The 22,641-nt window shown below is 47.5% G+C and overlaps 1 protein-coding gene across 1 annotated transcript in view; it reads left to right on the forward strand.

Moving 5' to 3' along the window:
* The window catches only part of EXOC4 (exocyst complex component 4), a 289,405-nt gene that overhangs the window by 224,649 nt on the left and 42,115 nt on the right, over positions 1-22,641 (forward strand). The window contains exons 12-13 of the mRNA XM_005530978.3: positions 11,371-11,507; positions 18,249-18,404. Of these exons, the coding sequence (XP_005531035.1) occupies positions 11,371-11,507; positions 18,249-18,404 (293 nt within the window). The remainder of the gene's footprint in view (positions 1-11,370; positions 11,508-18,248; positions 18,405-22,641) is intronic.

Consider the following 22,641-nt stretch of genomic DNA (forward strand, 5'->3'; position numbering starts at 1 on the left):
GGGGGTGAACAAGAGCAGCACCGCCATTATCAGACATCTCCCGTAACGAGCTGATCCAGTGGCTTTTTCACTTCCCAATTTGATGTTTTTTAATTCTTTTTCCCTCTTGAAATGTGGGGTTTTTGTGGGAAAAAACAACTTCTTTTCCACGCTGCTCTTTTGCTGGATTTTGGGAGTGGGGTTTTGCCGTCGCATGGGACTGTGATGACAGAAATCCTGAGATAGGAGCAGGTGTTTGCTCAAATGCTGAGTAGTTCCTTTCGTTATTTTTACTTCTTTCCAGCAGCTCAGGGAGTGGAAATACTCAGTGCTCAGTGTGGGAAACGGCAAAGTGCAGCTGCATAATTTTTGCTTCATTTTGGTTCGGTTTTTTGGATTAATGGGCAGGTCTTTGGGAAAATGGTGATAAAAATAGTTGGGATCTGAAGGAAGCAAAGGTGTACTTGATGTGTCATTCAGGATTCAGGATTTATCTTTACTACATGGAGGGACAGGACACAGGGAATGGCTTCCCACTGCCAGAGGATAGGGATAGATGGGATACTGGGAAGGAATCCCTGGCTGGGAGGGTGGCGAGGCCCTGGAATGGAATTTCCAGAGAAGCTGTGGCTGCCCCTGGATCCCTGGAAGTGTCCAAAGTTCCAATGTCCCAGGTTGGACAGGGCTTGGAGCACCCTGGGATAGTGGAAGGTGCCCCTACCCATGGATGGGGTGGCACTTGGATGGACTTGAATATTCCTTCAAGCCCAAACCATTCTGGGATTGTTATGGGAGTATCTGCGTCCCATCTAGGAGATTCCCAGAAAATCACAGAATCCCTGAGATTGGAAAAGCCCTCCAAGACCATCAAGTCCGACTTGTGCCAAATTCCCACCCTGTCCCCAGCCCAGAGCACTGAGTGCCTGTCCAGGCCTTCCTTGGACTCCTCCAGGGATGGAGACTCCACTACAAATCCAAGTGATCCCATTTCTGCGCTGGTTTAAACTGCTGTGGCCAAGCTTTCCTAGTGGAGAAGGTCAGTCTGAAAGGGAAAGCGCCCTGCAGGCCTCTGGAATTTTCCAAATCCATCCCTCCTCCCAGAAATTGGGATACATGACTACGGCTCTCATCCTCACACCATGGCTCCTGCTTGGAATCATCTTCCTTTGGGAATGGCCCCGTCCTTGGACCTGTCACCAGCTGGGACCTGAGGCAAGAAGAGACAACAGAAGGAGGACACAGTGGGTTAAAAATGTTCCAATTTTATTCCCAGCCTAAGGATCTCTGGTGGTAATACCTGCTTCTCCTGGCAGAAATCAAAGGCTGGTGTTGCCTGTTCTCCCGTCTCCCCAGCTCCGAGTTTGTCATTCCCGCGTCCCTGGGGGTTGGCTGTGGTCACTGTGGTTTGATGAATTCCATGTTAACATGAGCTGTCGGATCCTGGGAGCAGCCTCCACGCATGAGGAATTCCCAGACAATCCTTTGGAGACATCCAGGGACAGAGCTGTGATCTCTCTGGGCTTTGATGTGCAGAGCACAAGGCTGAATTTATTGAATAAATCACCAGTGATGCTGGCACGTGCAGCTGCCCTGAGTTTTCTCCCGTCTCTGCTTTTTGGGGGCAGCACTTCAGGCTGGATTTCCCCTCTTGGGATGTGCAAAGACCCCCAGAATCACCCTTAAATTAGTTAGTTTGACCCCCTGCTCATGCCACAATGCAAAAAAGCAAAATTTGCAATTTTTTTTTTTTTTTTTTTTGAGATGAAAACGAAAGTAAACCAAGAAAATACGTGAAAATAGCAGATTTTTTGGTAAACTGCTTCATTTTGCAGGACACAAGGCAATTCTCTTTGTAGCTTCCAGCTTGGGAAACTCTGTATAATGCCAAGGGTTCCACAAAATCAAAATTAAGCAGGATGAAGGATATTTGGGTTCTGTTTTTGTGTGGAAACCTCGAGTCCATCACCTCCCATTTCCAAGTGGTTTTGCTTTTTGAGTCATTCCTGGGAGGAGGAGCAGGGAGGAGCCCTCAGCTCTGCTCAGGTTCTGTCTGGAGGTGCTTGGGAGGCACCTCCTTGCTGAGTTGCATTGGGATTTCTCCATCCCAGCACCGGATTTGTTTGGAATCCTTTGGAATCAAAAGAAATGGAGATTGGGAATTCCAATGTCTTGCTTGTCTCGGAGTTCAGTTGTTCCACCACTGGCTGTGCAATAAAATATTGAAGTTCAAGTCCTGCTGGATGAATGATCTGAGGGAAAATTTTTTCTCCTTCCCATCCTTTTCCTAACCAATTCCTCTCCTTTCCAATGGTTTTATGTATAAATTGCATTCCAGCACTGGAACGTTCTAATGGAAATGTGGAAAATTTTTCCCACTCCGTTGAGAAACACCTGAAGAACCAAACTGACACCCTCTGGCCACCTCTGGCTTCTTGTGTGGAAGGAAACTGAGGTGGAAATTCCCCTTGGAGATATTTTTCTCCTTTAAATTTAAGACCAGCCTTAACCCTGCATAAAAATCAACGTACAGAAAATAAAACGGTGAATTTAACTGCCAATTATGGTATCCTTTGGGATGAATCCACAGCAAGGCCTCTGCTCTCTCCTCGTGTTTGCCAGGGATTGCTTTGGTGAACAAAGAATTCTTCATCACATTAATTACCGTCGGGTTAACGAAGAGTGAGACAGAAAGGTGAATTTTGGTGCTGAAAGGTGAATTTTGGTGCATAAAGGTGAGGTTGGAGTGTCTTTTGGGATCCCTCTTCTACCAAAACCCGCTGGTGACGTTGGCCTGGTCACTCTGAATTTTCTCACCACTACAAATGAGACTCTTAGACACCTTATGCTAAAATCTGACAAATTTGCTTCTAATTTCAGTGAAATGACATCTTTGTGAGCCCAGGAGCTCATCCTGGCCTAGCTCAGGGTGCCTCTTAAGCCTTTACCCCTCATTCCTGGATTTCACCCTTTGTTTTCCAGTGATCTCTTGCATTTTCATGAATTTTGTTGAATTTAGATCATAATTACAGACTTTACACTGGACAGCACCAATCCAAGGGCACAACAAGATTTTCTTTTGGGATCTCAGCCCTGCTAAACCTTTCTCAATCCGTTTTTTCCCAATTTCTTTTGGTTTTTCATCCTCCAGCTGCCTTTGCCTTGGTCACTTTGTCTTTCCAGGAGCATCACTGAACATTCATATTCACCATCTCTCCAGCAGACATTTTTAATAGATAAATATATTTTAAATACTAGGGCCTCGAGACTGAAAAAAAAAAAGAAATATTGATCTCAGAGCACATAAAAATAACACTGAGGGGTTTTATTCTCCAAACTGGGCCAGCTGTATGAAAACATTTATTAAAAACGAGCTCCCAAACGGACGGCTCTGCTCCCGAGCATCATTAATTCCGTGCTCCACGTTCCATTTGTGCCGTGTTGCAGCTGCTAATGATGTTCTAGAGCAGGGATGACAAAGGAGAGGGAAAGCTGCCACTCACCACTGGTGAAATAAATTTGTCACCTTGCCACCAGCTCACCTGTAATTGGGGGAGTTGTGTAAAATAACCTGAGTAAAAGCCACTTCTAGGAATATTCAGGCACAGGGGTGAAAATGTCAGGGATGGCTTTTTTTTCAGCTCCTGCAGCACAAACCAGGCTGGGATTCACTGGCTGTGAGTTCCTTTTCCCTGCACAAATGTATATTGATTAATAAAGGGAGAGCCTGGCCTGTGCTGGCACTTTTAAGTGATAAACAGTTCTGCAGCAGTGCAGAGGGTGTATTAAAGGCTAAGAGCTAATGACTTTTCTGGTGGATGTAACACATTAAAAGCAGCGGGAAGCTGCAGCTATTTTATCACCCCACTAATGTCCCTGACAACATTCACTTGGTGGGAGTGAATGGATGGGAATCCATTTGGAGGAGTAAATTAAAATACCTTAAAAAATGCCTTTAATAATAGCTCCAGAACTCAGCAGGATCAGAGAAGGGAGAGATACAAAAGACCAATTAAATTATCCCGTCCATCTCCCTGCCAAGGCACTGATATTCCTGATTATGCTGTGGCTGCTGGATCATTCCAGGAGGATTTCAGTGTCTCGAGTGAGGGAATAATGTCAGGGCTGGAAGTTGGGGCTGTCACAAACTTCCCCCTGTCTCCAACCAAATTTTCCACTCCCTGCGCCTCTGCACTGCACGTGAAATGGAAATAAATGAAAGAAAATCCTTGTCCAAGTGATAATTTTCCCATTCCGTGATTTTTAAGTTTGTGGCAGGGCTGGGTTAGGAGCCATCTCGGGATCAGGGATTTATTGGTTTGAAGATTATGGAAAGGCATCTCCTCATGTGGATACTTCCAGTCCAGCTGGGATTTTTGGAGGTATTGAGACCACCTTGGCAGGGAATTCTTGGATTGTCCAGTGTTGGAACAGCTGCCCAGGGAAGTGATGGAGTCCCCGTCCCTGGAAGTGTTCAAAACCCACGTGGAGGTGGCACTCGGGGACGTGGTTTGGTGGTGGCCATGGCTGATGGTTCACTCAGAGATCAGAGAGGTCTTTCCCAACCTTAACCCCAATCCTGCTGGGATCCAACCCCTTTTAGGGATGCTGGGAAGCTCCTGGGTGCTGGCTAAGAGCTGATGTGCTGAGAATTCCCGTTTTGTGGGGAATTCAGGAGATTTGAACAGTTCTGGAGTGTTTTGGGTGGACAGATTCACTTTGCTGGTGCTGGAGAATAAAATGCCACCACCTTTGGATATTCCAGGGTCAGAGCTCCTGGGATGGGGCTTTTGTTGGATTGGGGTTTTTAAGCATAATTTGAGTGTCTTTTGCTGTGGAATTCAAGCTCAAAGTCAGAATAAATTCACCAGATCTGCAGCATAATCAGCCAGCAAAGTTCACCCAGTGATTTCTCCACCCGGTAATTTCCTCCTCAAGTCCGTAATTCCATTGGGAATGCGGCAGCTCTCCCAGGAAAGCACCTGGGCTTGATCCTGAGCCTGTCAGAGATGGAGAATCCAGCAGACCCAGCTGTTCCTGTGGTTAATGAAGAAACACAGAGCTCATTTCTGCCCTCCTGTGATCCAGCTTCAGCTCCCTGGATCTGCTGGATCTCCTCGTGGCTGGCTGGGAAGTCTGGAATGAAGTAAAAACAAGGAGCTTGGAAAGGATTCCAATGTCACAGGCATTCGGGAAACCCAAAGGAAAGGGGTTTTTACCTTTTTCTGTGCAACTAAATATCAAAGTGTCATGAGAGGTCATCAGAGCCACGTAGAACAGGCAGCTCAGTGGAGCATTTCTCCTTGGAAAAACTTTCCATGTGGAGTTCTCCAGCCGCATTTTTCTGTCTTGGCAGTGGCAAAATTCGTTTCTGCTGGGACAAAGGAGCTGAAGGTGACGAGAGTGAACATCACACTTGACACTGAGGGCAGTGGGGAAGAGGTGAGCTGCAGCCCAGGGGTTAAATCCATGTCCTGTATGGAAATCCATGCGGGGAGAGGCTGGATGGGTCTGGGATTCTGTAGGAAGGGACGCGGTTTAATTGGAAATTGGGGAAATGGAGCCAGGCTGGGAGAGCTGGGGGTGCTCACCCAGAGAGGAGAAGGATCCAGGGAGAGCTTCCAGAACATTCCAGGGCCTAAAGGAGCTCCAGGAGAGCTGGAGAGGGACTGGGGACAAGGCCTGGAGGGACAGGACACAGGGAATGGCTTCCCACTGCCAGAGGGCAGGGATGGATGGGATCTGGGGAAGGAATTCCTGGCTGGGCTGGAATTCCCAGAGCAGCTGTGGCTGCCCCTGGATCTCTGGAAGTGTCCAAGGCCAGGACATTCCTGGAATGGTGGAAGGTGTCTCTGCCCATGGCAGGGGGGGTTGGACTGGATGGTCCTGAAGGTCTCTTCCCTTCCATGATTCCATGAAATCTTTCTAAGGAAGCTTTTCCTTGCAGTGAAACCCAATCTGGAGCACAAAAATTTATCTCAAATTTAACAAAGAACCTGATGAAAATCCCCATTCACCCCCACCCCATCCTTGTGCCTCCTCTTCCCCAGCTTCGGGATTTGGCCTCTCAGATTCCAGAAAAGCCACGAGTGTTTGAGCTCTGTGGGTTGAATTGGAAATTTCAGAGCTGCCGATTTATATTTTTGAATCCTTGCAGAGTTCACAAACTTTGGTGGCTGCCTCCCCTCCCTGTGCTTTAACTGGTTCCGATTGGTTCTGCACCTCCTGGGATTGTGCAGGGCTGGCCCCAGGAAATGTTAACTTTGTGTTCCAGCCAGGGGACATCTCTGTGACATCCCAAATATTGTGAGATCCCGAATATTGTTCAGGGGAGGGAAGCTCTGCAGCATGGTCACAGTAACACAGCAATGAGCAGATTTTATGGTTCATGCTCTCCTTTTTTTTAAAAAAAAAAAAACAAACAAATAAATGTACATTTTGCTCTTCATCAATATTCCAGTTCATTGGAGCAAAGCTTTCCTGGATCACACAGTGCCAGGTAAATAAGATTTATCCAAGACCTTGTTTGTGCACTCATTTGGCTCCTGCAACATCACATTTAAAGCAGAGAATTCCAGCAGATCCTGGGCTCACATCCATGGGGTGAATTCACTCAGGACCTCTCAGGAAAAATCCCATAAAAATTAAAATATTACCTGCATTGAAACAGGCAGAATTATGGTTTAAAAAAAATAAATTAAAATAAATAATATAAAAATAAATATATTATAATTTATATAAATATATATTTATAAAATATATTTATTTATATTCGTATATTTATATTTTCTATATTTATATATAAATATATAAAACATATAAATTATATAATTATATAAATATTGATAAATATTTATTTATATAATTATAAGTATATATAAATATATAAATATTTAAAATATATAAGTATAAATATTTATAAATGTATATAATATATATTTATATATAAAAATATAAATTTATTTATAAAAATAAATAAATATATAATAAATAGATTAAATTTAATAAAATAAATAAAAGTTTGAAGTTTGGAGCATTTGGGAAGCAAAGTGCCGGAAAGAAAAGTGGGAAGATGGTGTTATCACTCCACATGGGATAACCACTGATCAGTAGAAGAGGGAATTTAGACTCTCCTCTTTCCTCTGTTAGCACCAAAAAAAAATTCATTTGGTTGGTTCAGGGCTGGTTTTACTCCTTAATTTTACTGTTTTTATTTTTTATTATTATTTTTTAGTGTTGGTGCTGGAATAGGGCTCCAGGCTGGCTCCCCAGGGATGGATCCAGCTCTTCCCATTCCCACTCCCATGGCCTCAGGGCTGGTGTTGGCTATTTTAGAGCCACCAAAGAGCATTAAGCAGCCCATTTATCCCAAAATTCCAGGGAAACTGTCTCCCTAGCTCCTGCTTTTCAGGTTTCAGTGATTCCCATCTCTAACTCCCGCTCATTTAGTGCGAGTTCTCCCAGTGGCCTCAGGAGGTCTCAATTGGGAGAAATTTGGGCAAAAGCTCCCAATTGCTATCCCCCTTTGCCACTGATCTCCAAGGCACTGACAGCACTTGGTATTTATCAGCTCCCTAGAGCCTGGCCGGGGATTTAAGCTTAAGGAATTTAACTTTTGTCCCTTGGGAATGGTCCCAAACCCAGACCTGTGGCTCAGCACTGAGGCTGAAGAGCTTTGAAAACTTTCCCTCTCTCCTGTCCTGCTTTAATTACAGCTGGGTTCGGTGCTTAAAAATCATGAGGTGTCAGCTAAACTCCAGCTTAAAAATTAGATCAGGCTTTATCAATTCTCCTCCTTTGAGGCAACCACGTCCTGCCCTCATCTGGCGCCTTCCTCTGCCAAGGAATCTCGAGGAGGTATTTTGTGATGGGCAATAATCAACTGAAAATGGACAGCTTTTCCTGTGCCAAGGTCTCTTCCTCCATCTGCTGTGTTCTGGGGAAGACATTTCTGGGCAGGATATTCCCATCTTTTGTCTGCTTTCCTCATGGAAGTGGAGTGAGGGAGTGGAGATTCTCCCTCCCAAGGCATGGGAAAAGCTGTGATTTCTGAAAAAAAAGAAATAAAAAATTAAAAAATGGAGGGGGAAGATTATTCTTTTGATCCAAGTGCTCCTCAGCAGGGAGGTGGAAAATAAAACAATGCACTTCCCATCCCTGGAAAAGTCTAAGGTTGGATGGGGCTGGGAATAACCTGGGACAGTGGGAGGTGTCCCTTCCCATGGCAGGGGTGGCACTTTAAGGTCTCTTCCAGCCCAAATTGTTCTCTGATTCCATGAAAAGCTGAAAGTTTTGGAGGTTTGAGCTGTTGGTTTGAATTCCTGCGTGTCAAGGACTCGTTGAAAATCACCTTTATTGCCCTGAAACTGTGATTTTAAGGAACCCTTAAAAACACCACCCCAGCTGCATCGTTTCACCTGCAGTGCTCTTCCTCCAGTCATTTTAAACCCCCTTGGCTGGGGATGCACAGGGCAATAATCCCAAAGGAATGTCTGGAATACTGAGATCCCAAAGGAATTGCTGGAATGGTATCTCCAGGTTCTGTGTCACCATTCCGCCTGCCCTGGAGCTGCTTTACATCACCTGAAGCTCCAGCCCAGCTGGGAATTAGGAGCAAATCAAGGGATAATGGCAAATGTTTGCAAAACCCATTAAAGACAAACCCCACAGTGTTAATAACCAGCGGTGCTCTCTGTTTTATCCCCCACCACAGCTGAAGGACAGGAGGGTGTCAGGAGGAATTTCTTTTTATTTTTAGCAGCCTTCAACCTCTTTGAAAACCTTCCTGGAGGAGTAATGAACCATCCCCTCGGCGTGGTGTTGGGATTCAGGTGTGAGGGGCTGGATATTGTTCCCTGGATGAGTTTCCTTGTTAGTGTGGGTTCTTTTTTTTAAAAAAAAGGCTCCCTTGAAGTGCCTCTCTATAAAATTAAGCTTTGATCACATCCATTTGTGGTTAACGAATCCAGATGGGGCAGAGGCAACGGGGTTGTGGCTCTGGGATAATGTGTGAGCTGCCTTTCATTTTGGGGACTTTGAGAAGCTCCAGGCCTGGCCCCAGCTGTCCCAAATGCCTCCTCAGACAGGGTGTCCCCAGGGACACCTGCAGAGGTGGCAGCAGGGCTTTGGGAAAGGTTAAGATGTCGCAGGGAAAGGGCCATTACGTATCTGGCAGTGCCTTCTTTCATATGGAAATTCCTTTTTTTCCTCCCTTTTATTATTACTATTTTTTTTTAATCATTCAAGTAGCTCTGTGTTCCCTTTAGATCAATAGGGTTTATTCTAAAATCCAGATACTGGCAGGAGCTTTGCTGGAATTTTAATGTTGTTGAGGAAAATAAGTGGGGAAAACTCCATAAAAACCACAATGCTTTCTGGTTTAACATCCACTCGTGGGTTTTTTAGGTTGTTTTTTCCAAGTGCTGAGTTACAAAAAGAAATGGAAATGAGCTGGGTCGAGGCCAGGTTTGATTCCTCCTGGTGTGGTTTGGTGTCCAAGCCAGGAGGGTTCACACGAGGATTCCTGGCGGGACAGATCCTGCTCCTGGGAAGCTGTGGGAGACCAGCTGATGCCACAGGTCTGCTGGAAACCTCCCCCCACCACTGAAATCCTAGTGGAAAAGGAAAAAAGCTGATTATCCACACAAAAAGGAAAGGAATTGCTTTTGTCTTCTGTGTTGCTGCACGAGCTGGGGAGGATTTCTTATTAATAAAATCTTAAAAGGTTTTCTTTGCTTTTTTTAACTCCTGAGGGATCAATGGTGACTTTAATCCCTCAGCACATTTCTCAGCCCATCCTGGTCTTGACTTAAATCTCAAAGCACATCAGGCTCTGCTCTGGTGAGACCCCACCTGCAGAGCTGCCCCAGCCCTGGGGACAACAGCAGCAGGACCTGGAGCTGCTGGAGAGATTCCAGAGGAATCCACAGAGCTGCTCCAGGGCTGGAGCCCCTCTGCTCTGGAGCCAGGAATGTTCCCCTGGAGAGGAGAAGGCTCCAGGGAGAGCTTCCAGCACATTCCAGGGCCTGGAGGGGCTCCAGGAGAGCTGGAGAGGGACTGGGGACAAGGCCTGGAGGGACAGGACACAGGGAATGGCTTCCCACTGCCAGAGGGCAGGGATGGATGGGATCTGGGAAGGAATTCCTGGCTGGGCTGGAATTCCCAGAGCAGCCCCTGGATCCCTAGAATGTCCAAGTCCAAGGATGGAGCTTGGAGCAGCCTGGGACAGTGGGAGGTGTCCCTGCCATGGATTTCTCCAGGTGCAGTTGGGAGCCAAGAACGTACCAGGAACAGCACAGGCGGTGCCTGAGCCTTCAGGGAACCCTTATCCCAAGGATTTGGGAGAGTTCCCAATGAGGATGAGGTTGGAAGGTGCTTTTTTACCAAGTCAGGGACAGGGAGCAGAGCAGGATGAATTCCTGTCCCTCAGGGGAGGAACAGGATCAGGGATCAGGGCGATGTTGCCATGCTTTAATCAGGAAATCAGGGGGGAAGTGGAAATTTAGCTCGTGGGGAGGTGGCAGAGGTGGCGATTTGGGGGTTGATGAGATTTTGCTCTGCGTCACCAACTTCTCCTCACATCCTGATGGACACAGAGGGAGGGGGGATCTTTCCAAATCCCTGGGATCCTCCCATATAATTTAAGTCCAGAATTTCTCATATCAGCCAGGGGTCCCAAATGCTTCAATATCTTCCTTTGCCTTTGCTGCAGGTCAGGAGTAACCCTTCACTCTACTCAGACTGTTAATAATTCAATTTAAATCAACCTGGGACTGCCAGGACCTCCCCTCTGTCTTGTTTGCAGCGACAAAATCAAACACAGTGGGCAAAATAAATCCAAACTGTGCCAAGTCACCTTGGCGGGGGGGTCTCAGAAATCCCAGAATTCACATGGGGCTGTGGAAGTCTTGGACATTGTTGGATATATGGTACCTCCTGCAGGCTGGAGGAAACCAAAGCTGCTCATCGGAGGTTTAGTGGCACTCCTGGCTCTGTTTGGGGTGGCAAGGTGGGGATTGATCAGAGGTTGGACTGGATGGTCTGGGAGGTCTCTTCCAACCTCAGTAATTCCTGCACCTCTAAAATTCACATTTTTGCCTTTTGAGCTTTCACCTAATGAAGTAAAGACCTGGTGAACTTCAGGAAGTGGCTCAGAAATCCAGACTTCCCGAGCTGATACTCAAACCCTTAAACCACTTTCCTCCTCTTCTTGCCCAGTTTTTTCCTTTCCCACATTTATTCAGCCTGCAGGAGCCGCTGGCAGAGCCTCTCCAGGATGGGGGAACATCAGCTGCTCGTTTGCATCTGCGACAACAATTAGCAAAGCAGGAAAGGGCTGGGATAAAGATTCACCGAGAGCTGCTGCTCACACCTGGGCTTTTGTCCCCTCCCCAGAGCACGGTGATCGTGGAGAAGACGGTGCAGGACCTGATGAACCTCATGCACGACCTGAGCGCGTACTCGGACCAGTTCCTCAACATGGTGTGCGTGAAGCTCCAGGAGTACAAGGACACGTGCACCCTGGCCTACAGGTACAGCCCAGGAGCACGGCCCAGCGGGGAGCTGTGCCCTTTGGGGTCAGCCATGACCATCAGGGGTTGCTTCTCGAGTCGTGTCTGCTGGGTTGGGTGAGGGGTGTTTTCTTCTAGGGGTAAAAAAGCTGGAATAACGATCAGTGGGATGTGGGGAGTTGTGGTTTCCCGGTGGATTTATCCACATTACAGCGTGGTTTAGGGTCTTGAGATGTGGATGACAGGGGTGCTAGAGCTTAGGAATTACTCCAGTTCTTCCCTTAGTCCAGACTTTACAGGATCTAAAGGAGCTCCAGGAGAGCTGGAGAGGGACTGGGGACAAGGCCTGGAGGGACAGGACACAGGGAATGGCTTCCACTGCCAGAGGACAGGGATGGATGGGATCTGGGGAAGGAATTCCTGGCTGGGCTGGAATTCCCAGAGCAGCTGTGGCTGCCCCTGGATCCCTGGAAGTGCCCAAGGCCAGGTTGGACATTGGGGATTGGAGCAGCTTGGGACAGTGGGAGGTGTCCCTGCATGGCAGGGTCTGGAACCGGATGGTCCCTTCCAACCCAAACCATTCCATAATTCCACGGTAAAAGGTGACCTCAAGCTGGCCGCTGAGAGCCTGAAGTGTCATCCTTAAAAATAAATGGCTGAATGTGCCTTTTGCTCTCTAGTAAAGTAATTCAGGTTCTTCATTTCAACCTTTGCAAGGAATTCACCTTTATTTGAATTAATTCTATTGAGTTTTGGGTGTTCAGGTCTCATGGCAATTTGGGAATTTCAGAATGAGAGGAAATGGCCATAAGTCGCACCAGGAGAGATATAGATTGGATATGAGGGAAAATTTCTTCCTTGAAACGTTTGTCAGGCATTAATTGGAATTGGAAGGAGTTTCCCAGGGCAGGGGTTGAGTCCCTGTCCCTGAGGGGATTAAAAGCCCTGTGGATGTGGCACCTGGGGACAGGGGTGGCCTGGGCAGTGCTGGGAATGGCTGGATTCAATCCTAGAGGTCTTCTCCAACCTCTAAATGATTCCATGGTTTTAGGAATCAGTAACCACATGAATCCACACACACTGGGTCTGGTGAAAGTTTCCCAAAACAATTCTATAAACTGACAAAAGGGAGTCACCAAATGTTCTGTCCTTGTTCCAATGGCATTTTGGGATGATCCATCCCTAACATTCTCCAACCAAAGCACGGAAGATCAAGGCACCACAATCCCACTGGCCATGGACGTGTTTGGGTTAAACCCCTCAAATACTTGATTTATCAGAGATTTCCTGGGGAAATACCAATAAATAACTTCTAAGGACATCCCAGTTACCCATCTGTGAAATGGACAGGAAAATCAGGATCATGCCCCATCCCATGAGGATAAATAATTCCATTAAAAACCACTACAAGATGCTGCAGGAATGTGGGCTGGAACAGCTGCTCTACATCATCCCCTCCACGCCTATTGAGCCTGAAAAAGCCCTTGTGCTTCCTGACCAAGAAATTACTTCCCATTGCCTGATTTTATTCAGGAAAAACTTCATCCGCCAAACGGGTTCATCATCATCATCATCATCATTATTATTAACAATAGCAGTGAGCAGAGGCTAAACTTTGCCTGAACACCCCCCGAAATTACGAACTGCTCGTGTGCCATTGTCCAAAATATTCCTTTTTCACCCAAAACTTTGCTGCCTGGAGCCAGACAATGGATTTGATTTGTTTGGCTTGAACTCGAAGGTCCTTCCTTCCTTCCTTTGCCATTCCTGGCTTTGGCACCTGCTGAGGGCTAATTAGGACAACGCTAATTTGGCCATCTCCTGATTGCAGCGAGAGGAAAAAAACAGGAAATGTTCTCGTTTTGCTGCTGGCAAATGACTGAAATAGAAATCCGTATCCATTCCCGGGGATGCAGGGGAGCGGAGCGGCTCCCGGCGTTCCCGCTTCCATCCGCGGCGATGTTATGCCCTCTGCAGGGATCCGGGCTCCACACAGCCCTGCCCTTTGCTCCAGGGTTTTCCCTGGGCTGTTGGGATGGATGAATCTGGTGAAGTTGGTGGAGTAAGGATTATTTACAGCTCCTTAAAACCAGGATGAACTCCTTGGAGCTGGGAGTCGATCCCGTCCGACAAAGCTGACGGAGCAAGGGCTGCTCTTGGGATGGCAAAGAGTGAGAATTTGGGAAGCCAGAGCGGTGTTTTTGTAGGGTTTGTTCCTTCAGGGTGAATGTGAGCAAATGTGGGTGAAAAACATCCAAAGGGAGGCTCCTCCAGGCAGGATTTTATCCAGAGCTCTCTGCGGAACAGCTCGGGAAAAGACGTCAGCACTGGGAAATGCACAGCTGAGATTGTTCATGTCTGAGCTCCATTTGGCTCGTGTTTTCCAGGGATTTAGAAAGAAAAATATCAAACCTAAGGGGGCTGGATGGGATTGGACATTCCTATAAATGGCAGCTCTCGTGTGTTAATTGATGACGAATTTTGGAAGTTCAGTGTAGGTGAGGTGCCTCCTGCAAATCGCATTTTTGTCCAAATTCCAATTCCAGTTTGCCACCCAAACTGTTTACAAACGTCAGCTCTGATTTCTGACTAATCGATGAGGGGCTGGGGCTGGAAATGCAAATAAAAACAGGAGATGGAGCCCCCAAACCTCCTGCCGTGCTGGCAGCACTTTCCAGTCGTGTCCAACCCCCGTCTCCAGCAGATTTCCAGGAGAGCAGCTCAGCTCTGGAGTTAAAAACCGTTTTATGTTAAAAACCAGAGTATAAAACCATTTTTGTGGGATATTTGGAGATACTGAAAGGAGAAATCTGCCCAGTTCACAGTTCCTCCCTTTAAGATGAGTCCTTCTTTTTAATCTTCTGCCAACACTCTTCTCTGACAAAATTTGCTGTCTCAAATGCTAAAATTAATCTATTTCCGTGTCCTTCTACATCAATTTTTACACCAATATTTACTCATGCCCACATTGAAGTGGCGTATTTTTATTTTGTTGTCCACTCCAAGCTCTGTCTTGTGCATCCACCCTCTTCTTCCCCATCTTCATCCTCACCTTGTTCATTTTTGAACCTCTCTGAAGGCTCTGAGCAAAGGAATCCCTCACCCAAATGAGTCTTTTTAGTCCTAAAAAGAGATGGGCATCACCAAAATGCGGTTCAGAGAGTTTTGAAAGTGATTAAGTCCTCGGGAGGTGCTCAGCTCCCTCTCTGGAGGAAGCTTGTGGTGACCAGAACTCCTTTGTCTAAACTCTCTCAGCTAAATTTGGGGGGAAAAAAATCAAAATGGTGAAGAAAAGAAACCCCTCCTTCTTTCCAGCTAGGCAAAATAAATCTACACCTCTTTTTTGAGAAAAAGAGCAGATTAACTCTCTTAATCTAAATTAAGCCAAAATGTGGCAGCCAAACCAGATTTTTCGATTCTCCAGGAAATGCTTTTCCCACTCACTTTGCTGCTTCTCAATGGCATCTTCCCCTCCTCGTGTGAACTTTTGGGGTTTAAGTTGCCTTTTTGACTCTTTTTGGGGTGGGGGGGTCCCCTCAGGCTGTGGGTGCCTGGCCCAGCTGCTTTTTAACCCGTGGCAGCATGAGCTGAGCATGGAAACATCACCTTGCCCACGGGAAGAGGGAAAAACCATCCAAAAATCCACCTGGCACGAGGCTGAGGAGCCCAGTTCGCCCCTGTGGCTTCCAGATGTTGCCCAATGGAAAGCCACAGCCCCCAGCTGTGTCCAGGGATATTCCAGTATTATTTCCCATCGGAGAAACGATTCCTCCCAGTGCAGGATTGGTGTGGCACACACCAGGATTTTGGCCACGGCATCAAGGCTGTCGCTCCAACATTCCCTCTCACCAGCAGGCTGGGAATGGGAAGGATTTTGGGAAAGATATATCCAGGATGGGCGTCCCAGACTGATATGCCATATTTTATGACGTCTGCTCAACAATAAAAAGGTTTTTTTCCATCATTTTTCCTCCCTCTGTCCTCTGAGGAGGGGAGTGATGGAACAGCTTGGTGGGCACCTGGATCCAGCCAAGGTCAGCTCCCTCTGGCAGCAGCAGGAAAAGTTAAGGAGTTTGGGATAAGGGGAGTGGGGGTGAAAGGAAAAGTTTTGATTTGTACTAAAAGATGTCATCCCATCCTGGGATAATTCACTCAAGGACCCAAATTGGAAGAAAATGTGGGAAATGGGAGCTGGGAAAATCTGGGCATCCAATGGAGACTGGGGATGTTCCACCCTCTTCAGCACCTTCTCAGTGAGGGGTGGTTGGAGTAAATCCATCAAAATCAGGAGGTGTTGGAGCTTTGGGAAAGAGTGGGGATGTAATTCCAAGGGATCCAAGTAGTGCTGGGGCTGTCCCAGCGTGGATTACTTGGGAGCTCGCTGATTTCACTGGATCCATGGAGCTTGTCCAGAGGGGACTCCCCATCCCTGGAGGTGTCCAAGACCGGGCTGGAGAGGGCTTGGAGCATCCTGGGACAGTGGGAGATGTCCCTGCCCGTGGCTCCAGTTGGGCTTGAAGGTCTCTTCCAGCCCAAACCATTCCAGGATTCCCTGGACCCATGGGTACCACCAAAAGGTGAGGAAAGCAGGAATCATGGATCAGGCTCTTGGAAAACGCTGACCCTGGAAAAGTGAGGACACCAGGCTGAGTTTGCAGCTTGTTGGAGTATCCCAAAATCCTCCCCCATCTCCTCCCCAGCGCTGGCTCCACAAAAAACTGGGATTTTGAGGACAGAGGAAAATAAGGATGGTGGCTCTGTGTAACTCCACCAGGACACTCCCAAAGATGCCTTGGAGTCGTGGATGTCTGAAGGGCCACGATAAGGCTGGAAATAATTGAAGGGAGCAAACAGTGGACGTGGAGAGAGCTGAGCTGAGAGGGGAAATAACGGGGAGTAATGGGATGAAATCGAGGAAAATAAAACACAAGCTCGATAGCAGGAGTTTTTTTATCCAACAGTTGGATTTGTTCAAGTGTGAAATAGACTCCCAAGGGAAGGAGAGTATTACTGCAGTCATTTAAATGTGCAGAGGACAAAGCCCTGGCTGATGTATTCCCTGGAACAGTTGTCTTGCCTTGGCACAGCAATGCCCAGATATCATCAAATCCCCTTTTTCCATCTCAGATGTCAGGGCTGCTGGTGGATCTCTTTTATCCCCCTCAGTTTTCAACCTGGTGAAAAATAAAAAACCTTTTTCTTTTAATTTTTTTTTACCCCCCCCGAATGGAAAAACACCAACTCCCTCCCAGCAGCAGAAGGCCAAATGGGAATGTTGACACCAAGGTCTTGTGTGGCTGGAAACAAAACTCAGCCTTTTGTGTGTGACAGATTGAATGTGAAACTTGAAGGGAAGGGAAATTTGTTTGTAAGTGCATGTGACAAATCCGTTTTCACAAATCCTGTGCGGTTCCTGAGCCGAGCTTGTTTTCCTGGTGGATGGGGAAAGGGTGGGATGAGAAATGAGCTGTTCTCTTCAGGATGGATCAGAGCTGGCTCCTGTCCTCCTCTTCTCCTTTGCAAAACGCAGATGCTCAGGGTGTTGTTGTTTTTATTTCTATTTATTCCCCAAATCACCACCTGAATGCTGCTGACACCTCATCTCTGCCCCAGCATTCCAGCCTGGATCCAGGAGGGTTGGAATGGCTCTGCCAGGTCCCTGTCAGGGGGTGCTGGGGTGTGGGAGAGTCTCTGTTGGCTCAGTCCATTCCAACCTGAAGCCAGGCTCGGAGAGCTGGGAATGCTCACCTGGAGAGGAGAAGAATCCAGGGAGAGCTTCCAGCACATTCCAGGGCCTGGAGGGGCTCCAGGAGAGCTGGAGAGGGACTGGGGACAAGGCCTGGAGGGACAGGACACAGGGAATGGCTTCCACTGCCAGAGGACAGGGATGGATGGGATCTGGGGAAGGAATTCCTGGCTGGGCTGGAATTCTCAGAGCAGTTGTGGCTGCCCCTGGATCCCTGGAATGTCCAAGGCCAGGCTGGATGGGAATTGGAGCAGCCTGGGATGGTGGGAGGTGTCTTTCCCCAGGGATGGGGGTGGAAATGAGAATCTTTAAGGTCCTGGATTGACTCCTCCAAATACAGCATCCCGTTTGTCTCCTGAAATTCCCAGTCAGGAATTCAGATGAGTTACCCTGCCAGAAATATGAAACAGGGAAATTCTTCCCAATTGGAACACGCAGCAATCCCTGACTCAGTTTCCCACATAGGATTTAGCTGGAATCTTCATCAGGAGATGCTTTGGATGACTTGGGAAGAAGATCTTGGACCCTTCATTCCCCTTCATTGCTTCAGCCCTGGTCTCCAGGCTGGGCCAGCTCAGGGGGGGTGGTGGCTTCCAGCCAGGGCTGGTCCCACCTTGGGCAGAGGCTGCTGAGCTCTGCTGAGATTTCAGAGGAAAATGATCCATGGAGACACCAGTGCAGGGTGACCTCCTCCAGCTGGGTGCCAAACCGAATTTCCAGGGTTGGGGAATTTAGGAAAATGGCTCTTTTTCCCCTTAAAAGATGTCTCCAAGTCCATCAGGAGTTGTGTGTTTAAGGGAATTTCCTGCCCTGTCCACCCGCATTGCTGTCCCCTCCGTGTCAGCTCTGTGTGGAATTCCTCTCTGGATCCTTTCCTCACTGCTTAATCCCCGTTTGTGTGAAATGGAATTCAGTGGATAATACAGAATTAAATTAAAAGTGGCACAGCTTGCCACAGATTCCAAAGAAGCACAGCTTGCTGCTCTCTGAGGTGGTTGTTGGTGTTTTCCCTGCAGGACCATCGTACAGTCGGATGAGAAGCTGGTGATCAGCGCGTCCTGGGCCAAGGACGATGATATCAGCAGGCTCCTGAAATCCCTGCCCAACTGGAGCAACATGGCTCAGCCCAAGCAGCTGAGGCCCAAGAGAGAGGAGGAGGAGGATTTTATAAGGTAAAATATTGTGGGAAGTTGTGAAAGGGTTTCGAGGAGAGCAGCAGCAAAAAGCAGGAACAGATTTACGGTGTTTTCGTAGCTGTCGTGTCCCCAGGTGTGAGGAGAATCCTGGAATCATCTGGGAAATGGGAAAGACTTTGGAGATCATCGAGTCCAAGCATTTCCAGCCCTGCCAAAGCCACCACTGACCATGTCCCCAAGTGCCATATCCACATGGCTTTGAAATCCCTCCAGGGCTGGGGACTCCACCCCTGCCCTGGGCAGCCTTTTTGGGGGAAGAAATCTTCCCAATATCCAGCCTAAGCTTTTCCTGGTGCAATTTCTGCTCACTCTGCTGTTCAGGCAAAGCCATTTGGAGAGTTGTCTTTGTGATCCAAGCCAGGGAAGTGCCTGGGATTGGGGAAGGAAAGGATTGCTTGGAATCCTGGCAAATCCCTGTGCTGCTGGTTGGTGCTGCTCTGATCACCCTCGTGGTGAAGGGAGCAGCATTTTCTGACCCAGCTGGTTGTACTGGGCAGGAATTCCCAAAATTAATGCTGTCAAAGGAATCTTTAATTTGAGCCGTGACCTGGTGGAGCTTCCCCTCCATCCCAACTCCAGGAACTAACTCAGGAGAACAAATGAAAAATTCTGATTATTTCCAGCAGGAATACTTTTGGAGACGACTCTTTGCGCCCAAAAACCAGGTTGTTCCTACCTTCCATGCCAGTGAAAGCCTGGAAAGAGGCAGATTCCCTTTCCCTGCATGCTGGGAATGGCTCAGCTCCTGTGAGATTCCAAAGCCTGCACATTCCCATCCCTATTCATCACTTCCTTGATTGGCACTTGGCTGTAAAACTGGAGGAGGAGGAGGAGGAGAAGCTGTTGAAAATAACAAGTCTAATTTGCCCAGACTGTCATTTTCCTCCTTCCCTGCCTGGAAGCCCCGTGACAGGGAGGATGCAGCCTGGAGAGGACAGGATCTGTGGGGTCACAGAAGGGTTTGCAGCTTGGACAGCGATTTAAAACATTCCCAGTGGAGCAGGGAGAGCCCTTGGGGTCTCTGTGCAGTCCCTGAGCTGAATTTCATGGATTCAGTCCTCACCTCAGACCTCACCACGTTTATCCTTCATTTCCTCACCTGGGAAGCTGCTGGGAAGCCCCTCCTGGCTCTTCCTGGGATTCCTGATCCATCACTGTGGGATAGCAAAGCTCCAGTGGGCTCTTCATGGAAATTCATGGCCAGGCAAAAATGGATGGCCTGATGCTGTCAAGAGCCTACATTTTCATTCTAATATGCATTTTATTCCATTTATTCCATTCTCCTGGCCATTAATTGAAGTATTTTGTGACACTGGATCAGAGGAGCTCCAATGGAAAGCCTTTAGGAAAAACCTATTAAGTCATCCATGCTGAATTTCCTGGGAAAAGCTCCTGTGCCATGGCTTTTTTCAGCCCAGGCTTTAGGACAAAGATCTTTTCTCAGTATCTGTTTGCACAGAGCATCATCTATTAAGCCCCAGTTCCTCCCAGTGCCGTGTGAACACTCCTGTAGCATTAATTTAAATCATAATAATTGGTCTGGGCCAGATTTAGCCATTGATGGCTTAGAAACTTCCTCCAGGATGGGTGGTGGTTGAATAGATCCCTCCTGAAAGCTTCAAAATAAAATTAATTGCTCGTCCAATTTTTTTTTTGTCATTCTCTTGCCATTTAAGCAGCCTTTTCCCAGCCTTTTCTCCTAATACAAAGGAACATGATTTCTTCACTGCTGCTGCTGCTTCTTTCTCTTGGCACTGCTGATGAATTTGGAATAATTCTGCCTGGACACTGAAGCAGAGCCAAAGAGAAGAGGGTCCTGTGGATCCCTTGGTTCACAGGGAGATCTTGGGAGAGCTCATTTCGTTATCATTTAACATCTAAGATATTTAAAACTTCAATATTTGATGTTCACGGGTCCCAATTCTGCCCCAGCAGGGCAGGACTACACGTCCCTTCCTGGAAAAGAAGGTTCAAGCTACTGATGAAATTTGGGAAAATGTTCTTTTTGCACATGGAACTACTCAGCAGCATATTGAATATTGATAAATTAAACAATCCTGGAAGTTTTAAACAAATCCTGAAAGCCAACAGTTTTTGTCCCCTGGCAGAGACCCATGCACAGCTTTCCTTCCCTCCCCAACTTTCCTGTAACTCATTTGTTTAACAAAAAAGAATCCAAACAAAACAAAATCTTAGCTAAAAATAAAATTAAAAATCCTCTGCCTGTGGGCAGAGATTGATTTTGTTGTCTCACTGTCTCCTGAGTGAGGAGAAATCAGGGGGCACCAGCAGAATTTCCCATTAATATTCCAGCGGGAATTCCAGAGGGACCTGCTGGAGCATCTTAGAGGAGCTCAGAGCTTGGCAAGGGGAGGAAGGGAAGCAAAGCCCAACCTGTGCTGCTGGAATTGGTTTTTGGAGCTCTGGAGGTTGTTTGGCAGCGGGGTGGGTGTGAAACAGGCTGCCCTTATCTCCAGAGAAAGGAGATCCCACAGTTCATTCCCCAGGAGGAGGTGCTGCTGAGAAACCCCAGAGATGTTCCCAGCTCTGCCTTGGAGAGGGAAAAGCAGTGGGAAAAAGAGCTTGGATCTGGTGGTGTGGAAATTCCTGGGGTTTGGGGCAGCTCTGCAGCAAGTGGGGAAAGCCTGCTGTGTGCCTGGGGGAAACCACAGCTGTGGGAAGCTCAGGAAGTTTTTGGGAATTTGGGATGAAGTAATCCATGAAAATAATTCTGGTTGTAGAGCTGAGCTCCAAACCTGAGCTGTGGGGATTTTACTCCCACTTTTAGATCCCAACAAGCTCCTGAAGCTGAACTTGGGATCAGGTTCTTGGGCTAAATTAAATGGAATAATTAAAAAACCCTTCTCAGCTTTTGCAGGTGGCACAGGAAGGGTCTGGAGAGGGGTCTGGAGCTCCAGGAGCAGCTGAGGGAGCTGGGAAGGAGCTCAGCCTGGAGAAAAGGGGGATCAGGAGGGACCTTGTGGCTCTGTCTTGTCTCCCTGACAGGAGGGGACAGCCAGGGGGGTTGGACTCTGCTCCCAGGAACAGGGACAGGAGAAGAGGGATAATTCTGCACTGCAGGGAGTTGGGAAGGCTCCATGAGCTCTTCTCCAGAGGGTGCTTGGAGGTGATAAATTCAGGAGGTTGGGACAGAGCTCCTGGGACAGGTCACACCTTGAATCACTTCAGCTGTTTCCAAAGGGATCAAGGTGCTGCAAATTCCTGTTGTGTAAATAAAGTCTGGGCAAACTCAGAAAGTGGAATTGGGAAAGAATCCCAGAATTCCAGAACGGTTTGGGTTGGAAGGGACCTCAAAGCCCATCCAGATCCACGCCCTGCCATGGGCAGGGACACCTTCCACCATCCCAGAATGCTCCAAGCCTCATCCACCCTGGCCTTGGACACTTCCAGGGATCCAGAGGCAGCCCCAGCTTCTCTGCCATCTTTCCCTGCCTTGGGATGGGGTTGATGTTCCCTTGTTCCCCCTCTCTGGGCAGCCAAGGTTTTCCTCAAAAGCTGAATCTCAGGTTGTTCCAGCTGCTGTTCCAGACATCTGCCAGCATTTTTTTTTTTTTTTTGCACTGTTGGGCTTGAAGGTTTCCATTATTTTTATTCTCTTTTGCTGTCTCTGTGTTTTTCCCACCACAGGTCCTTTCCTGAGGCCTTCATGGGAGGCTTTTCCCTTCCCTCTGAGCTCTCCCATTCTCAGCTTTTCTGGCTCTCTTCCCTTGTTTCTTTCTCTCTCAGGTATAAAAGATCTCCTTCTCCAATCCCTCAGGCTCCATTTATTATATCCACAATACTTCTAAAAGGTGAAAGGACAGGTTTGTACAACTGGCAGCAAATTGGAGCCCTTTTTCCCCTTTGAGAACACTTTTTTCCCCCATCATGGGCCTGAATCTGTGGAGTTTTCCATAGGTGTGAATCATTTCCATTTGCTCAGTCTGCTCCTTTATATTAAAGGGGTTTTTAGACATTTTCCCACAGGAAAATCTGCCTCATCCCAAGCACAAATGAATAAATCCTGTTATTATCACAAGTTTCACCTCAGGGGTGTAAAACCAAGTCAGTACCTGGGTCTTCCCTCCATATCCCAGAAGTTTCCTTCTGCTTTTGCTTGTCTCAGGAAGGCAAAGGAGTTTTGGAGGATTGGGGCTCAGTTTGGGGGTTATTTTTGAGGATTACATAAATTCTGAACCTGAATACATGAAGA

The sequence above is a fragment of the Pseudopodoces humilis genome, chromosome 5 (assembly GCF_049639895.1).
Source record: "Pseudopodoces humilis isolate 2021_Gansu_Grassland_sample_001 chromosome 5, ASM4963989v1, whole genome shotgun sequence".
In the NCBI taxonomy this organism is placed as follows: domain Eukaryota; kingdom Metazoa; phylum Chordata; class Aves; order Passeriformes; family Paridae; genus Pseudopodoces; species Pseudopodoces humilis.